The sequence below is a fragment of the Ammodytes marinus genome (assembly GCF_949987685.1).
Source record: "Ammodytes marinus genome assembly, chromosome: 2".
Classification (NCBI taxonomy): Eukaryota; Metazoa; Chordata; class Actinopteri; order Uranoscopiformes; family Ammodytidae; genus Ammodytes; species Ammodytes marinus.
Genome location: NC_137231.1, coordinates 35,848,367 through 35,854,383, shown reverse-complemented (window position 1 = coordinate 35,854,383; position 6,017 = coordinate 35,848,367). Strand labels below are relative to the sequence as shown.

The 6,017-nt window shown below is 40.7% G+C and overlaps 1 protein-coding gene across 1 annotated transcript in view; it reads right to left on the bottom strand.

Moving 5' to 3' along the window:
• The window catches only part of LOC307263681 (zinc finger MIZ domain-containing protein 2-like), a 20,824-nt gene continuing 14,807 nt past the window's right edge, over window positions 1–6,017 (bottom strand). The window contains exon 13 of the mRNA XM_080044897.1: window positions 1–6,017. This exon is cut by the window's right edge and continues 23 nt beyond it. Within this exon, the coding sequence (XP_079901023.1) occupies window positions 5,933–6,017 (85 nt within the window). The 3' untranslated portion in view covers window positions 1–5,932.

Below are 6,017 nucleotides of genomic sequence, written 5' to 3'. Positions count from 1 at the left end.
TTATTAAATTACAAAGGTTATCACCATCATCACCGTCATCATCATCATCATTATTATTATTATTATTATTATCATTATTAGGTAATATTAGCATCATTATTGGATCATACAGTTGGATCATGTACAGTTTACAGAGTCTGGGAAACAGTTTGGACTCCAGTCACTTTACAACGGACACAATAGCAAAGATGAAGATGAAAATAATGTATTTTATCACATGTACAAAATCAGAGGAGCGTTTTTCATTTAGCGTTCCGAATCTCATACTTTCTACTATATAGTATGGTAGAAAAAAAGATTTAGGATGTCCCGATTCTTGTGGCCAGATTTAGGATGGTTAGAAGTACCCGGATGTCCTACTTCATGCGGCCAAGATTGTTAGTGTTGAAAAGTGCATCCTATTTGGGGCGATTCTGACCCACAATCCAGTGCGCACGTGAAGTGACGTCACATCGACGAAGCCTCCGTATGAAAACAAACGGGGATGAGACGGATATAAAAGCAAGAGGCAAGATCAAGGAGCAATGTTATGATGAAATAAGAGAGTAAAGTATGTCCCAATAGTATGCCTACTGCATCCTAACTAGATTCTTTGTATCATCGGATGTAGTATGTAGAATAGAAAAAAGAAAGAGTATGTGATTCGGAACGCAACCTTATTTTGTCTTTCATTTAAAGGGATATTCCAGTGTTTTTAGGAAGTGTGGTTGTATGATGTACTTATGGTGCTGTGTTGTAAAAGCCCTACAAACGTCCTCCCTCCTACATACTCAACATGTATATACTACATACTGTCTACTTAACCATCCATTGTGGTTCGTCGGACCGTTTACACTGAAGTATACAGAAGCAATAACGAAAAAAAAAAAAAACTTCTGTGTCTTTTGAAAAAAAAACGCAATGCATTGTGGGGAGGTTGAGTAGGAAAAGTAACCTATCGATCCATACACAAAATCTTACCACAACATACTCAAAATTGACGTCAAAATGAGTATGAGTAGGACGTTAGTGTGGCTTTCCGAACACAGCAATGCATTGGTTAGTATGTGACCGTATGGAGAGAGAGAGAGAGACACACACACACACACACACACACACACACACACACAGCTAGATGTTCAGCATTGTACTAATGCAGAAAGGGCCAGCAGTGTATAAACTTCAAAAATAAATATCCCTTCAATGTAGGATTTTTTCACTGCTGATTTGTTTACTGACATCTCCCACAGCAACAGCACAATGCTGACTTCTACTACAGGTGTGTGTGTGTGTCTGACTGTGTGTGTGTGAGTGACTGTGTGTGTGTGAGAGAAACTGTGTGTGTGTGTGTGTGTGTGTGTGACTTTATGACTGTGTGTTTGTCTGTCTGTCAGTGTGTGTGTGTGTGTGTCTCCATAAGGTAACACACTCACTTTGCACAAGTGTGTGTCTGTGTGTCTCTGTGTGAATGTCTCTGTCTGTGTGTCTGTCTGTGTGTGTGTCTGTCTGTCTGTGTCCCCATAAGGTAACACACTCACTTTGCATTCATAACCCACACACAACCACACTTTAAAAAAAATACCATACTGTCCCTTTAAGACCCCATGTTAAAAGTGACGTCACTTTGTTTGGCCCCTAGTTACAATCTTCACATCTGAGAAAAATCCAGATGTGAATTCAGCCTCTCGTTTACACTCAGCCACATGTGTTTTTACCCACAATCCTTTGCTCCTAAAGAAATATGGCGGCTGAAGGTTTGGGGTAGAGAAAAAAACCCTGCGTTCCAAATCACATACTCTTTCTTTTTTACTACACTACATACTAAAGTACAGAAGAGTTTTAGTCTTTTTTACTACACTACATACTAAAGTACAGAAGAGTTTTAGTCTTTTTACTGCACTACATACTAAAGTACAGAAGAGTTTTAGTCTTTTTACTACACTGCATACTAAAGTACAGAAGAGTTTTAGGGCCACAGACAGGAGAGAGAGAAAAAAAATCAGATAAGGAAGATTTATTTTTCATTATGTCAAGAATAAAGACGAATACTCCAAAATGCTGTTGGAGTTAGTGGGGTATTCGTGTGTTTTCAGCATACTACAAATGACGTGCATGTATTGGGACATCCTAAATCTTTTTCTGGCGTACTAAATAGTAGGGAAGTATGGGGATTGGAACGCAGGAACAATCTGGAGAACGCTTGTTGTCAAAAAAATCACTTTTTAGTTCAAATGAGTGAATATCTCCTCATGATCTGCTACCTGTCTGTACTGTGTGTGCGCTGGAAATAAAAATCTTGCGGGACAGCATCGTTTACATCCCTCTTTTGTTTACACACCAGTTTACAGAGCCCAGGCTGTTTACAGACCAGTTTACAGAGCCTAGGCTGTTTACAGACCAGTTTACAGAGCCTAGGCTGTTTACAGACCAGTTTACAGAGCCTAGGCTGTTTACAGACCAGTTTACAGAGCCTAGGCTGTGTATTAACAGTTAATGGGTAGCAGATTGTGAGATATTCACCGATAATGTTCAGTTAACTCCAAACCATCTCCATGTCTGGAAAAATTGCTTTGTCAATTTTCATAACTTTCATAACAGTCTCTCACACACACACACACAGTCTCATTCTCTCTCCCTCTCACACTCACACACACACACACCACACACACAGTCTCACACACACACACACACACACACAGTCTCTCACACACACACATACCATTAAAATTATTCGTTAGGGTTTAATTTTGAATCACTTTGAACATAATCTGAAATCTTAGAACGAACATGATTCAGTGGCTGAGTGTAAACAGGCGGACTGCTCCTTTAAAGCTCGCCTCATCTCGTTAAACCTTTAACATTTAAAACCCCTTCCTCCTCCCCCCCGACCGCAGCCACTGACGCTGTGAGCACCAGATACGCTCGGGTCGCACAATGATGATGCACTTCCTGTAAATTATATTCAAATAAACTTCCAAAAGGTTTATTCATTCATCTGTCACCAGTTTATTTATTTCATTTTTAACTGTTTTAACTCATTTCAATCTTCATATAGTCTTGTCCCTGATCTTGTATTGTACTTTACCTGACGTTGAATGTGGTGTATGAGAATTGTGGTTGATTGTTCTTATTGTATCATGGTGCTGCCTTCTTGGCTAAAGGTCATTCTTGAAAAAGAGATTTTAATCTCAATGAATTTTACCTGGTTAAATAAAGGATATTGATTGATTGATTGATTGATTGATTGATTGATTGATTGATTGAAAAAAAACAGTTTTCTCTACCTTTTCCTGAAGCGAACATGTATTTACTGTATTAAAACCAACATTAATGTTACGAGTTTGGCATTCGCCTTTTATTAGATAAAACAGAGAAAAGAGTTTCATGTTCGGGCTGTATTGAACGAGATCTCTTGTAGCGCCGCGTGATCTCGGGGACAATAATTACGTGTTCCACAATCCCCTTGCTATTCCCAAACGATAGCTTATCTAATTTTTTCCGAAAACTACACGTACTTTCTTTCCACATGTATCTTTATTGTAATGTTTATATTGTGAATGATAATATTATAATAGATGGGTTAGGGTTAGTTTAGGCAGTTTGCAATGGATTCGTAAGAAAGAAGTGGATCTCGCGTAGTACAGGAAGTGCGTCATCAATGTGCAACCCGAGCTTATCTGGCAGCCGAACATATCTGGTACTCACACACTCACATCAACTCAACCACAGACAACGCTCAGCAGCTTGAGTTTCATTTCTATTAATTCGCTTTTCTAAATGTGTATTATGTATGTTAAAGCTGGGGTGGAGGATTTTGGGGAGAAAATAGCAGTTGGGATAGAGATTTGAATCCAAATACCTCAACCGCTCCACTTGTTCTCTTTGGTCCCTCCCCTATGGTCCCTCCCTGACACGCTCTACACCAACAAAGTCGTGCCAAAGTGAATGGACAGTCCCAACAAGCCAATAAGGACAGAGAATCGGAAGCATCGCTCTGATTGGTCAAAGTGTACAGCTCATGTTAACTTTGACCAATCAGAAATCACATAGCCCCAGTTTTAATCTTGCCTCTGTATTATGTATTTTAATCTTGCCCCCTGTAAAGCACTTTGAGTGGCCTTGTGTCTGAATTGTGCTATAGAAGTAAACTTGCCTTGCCTTGTAGTTTTTATGTTGCCAACTGCCAGATCAAATGCGGTTACAAATGCCTCGTTTTTCACTGAGTAGAACAGTTTGGTTTGATATGGTGTTGTAGCGCGAAAAAAGAGAGTAATATAAACGTAGCCTTGTGTTTCTTGATAGTTAAAACAACATACTTAAAAAAGGTGCTCCGAGGAACTTTCGGTTTGTGTTCATTCTAGCGCCCCCCTTTGGACCAAAAGCGGTAGTGTCTTTACCACGCCAGCTGTTGTTCCTGGGTGAGCGTATACCCATGACAAAGGCATTAAGAAAAACTATATAAAAATAGCATTCTTTGCATTGATGGTCTTGTTTGCTGTTACATGTAATTTATGATCATCAGAGGAAAAATGAGACTGTTTAAGAAATATTTAAAAGTTCCCAGATAGCATGCTGTTTTCAACACTAAAAATCTCGGCCGGATGTAGTATTGACATCTGGGTATTTCTAACCATACTAAATCTGGCCACATTGAATCAGGACGTCCTAAATCTTTTTTTCTACCATACTAAATAGTAGATAGTATTGGGACTGGAACGCAGGGTTAACCAAAACCATACTATTCAGTGAAAACGAGGTTAGATTTTTCATTTGCATTGGGACGTTTGTTTAGCCTGGCACCGCCCGCCTACATACTTCCGCTCAATTGTCATTTCCCTTCAGTAGTCAGTCTGGGTCTGCGGTATATTCTTAGGTTTTCTCCAGACAGATTTCTGCCGGTCCAATCAGCGAACAGAGGGAGTGGCTCAGAAGCCGGCGCATGACATACCGTACATCACGACCCAAACGTTATGCGATTTGGTTGGCAGATCCAGAGTGGCACTGGGCAGATCCAATAGTTTTAAACTTCAACAACAGACACCCACCTGCCTTCAAGTGAGTTAACGTTTGTCAAATTGAGCGATTCCAGACCTTCTGTACAAATGAAATGAAGTACGATGGTCTGGGAGGAGGAACCAGGCTAACGTCGGTTGAGTGTGCGTTTTTTGAATTTTTTTTGAAAGCAAACTGCCGGCTGTGTTTTGGAGCGGGGGGGGGCGGGGGGGAATGGAGCGGGGGGGGGGGGGGGGGAATGGAGCGGGGGGGAAATGGAGCATGGAGCATCAAAATACAGTTTGCTTTTTTTCAGAGCATTTATAAAAACCAAAAAAAGAACAAACAAAACAATAAAATAAGGTTACCATGGAGATCGTCATGGTCACACATCAAAGAGAGTTTTTCATATTCCATATTTAAAAGTTAAAAGTTCTCTAGTTTGGGTTTGTCCTTTCATGTCGTCCGCGAAAGAGATAGTCCTTATTTTACAGTAGGGCGTGTGTGTGTGTGTGTGTGTAGGCGTCTGTGTGTGTGTGTGTGTGTGTAGGCGTCTGTGTGTGTGTGTGTGTGTGTGTGTGTGTGTGTGTGTGTGTGTGTGTGTGTGTCAGTATGTGTGTGTGCGTTTGGGCGAGAGTGAGTGTGTGTCTGTTTGTTTTTCATTTGTATTTCCGTGTGTGTATGTGTTACTGTCAGCGTGTGTTTGTTTTTCAGTGTGTGTGTGTCTAGGTGTGTGTCGGTGTGTGTGTGTGTCAGCGTGTGTGTCTGTGTAGGTGTAAGTGTGTTTCTGTGTGTGTGTGTGTTTCCGTGTGTGTCTGTTTGTTTTTCAGTGTGTGTTATCGTCTGTGTCTTTGTCTGTGTGTGTGCGTGTCTCTGTCGGTGTGTGTGTGTGTGTGTGTGTTACTGTCTGTCAGTGTGTGTGTGTGTGTGTGTGTGTGTGTGTGTGTGTGTGTGTGTGTGTCTAGTTGTTCTCAAACAGAGATAGCAGATCATCATTGTTGTTGTTTGGAAGGTCTGGAGGTCCGAGGTATGAAAGCAACTCATCT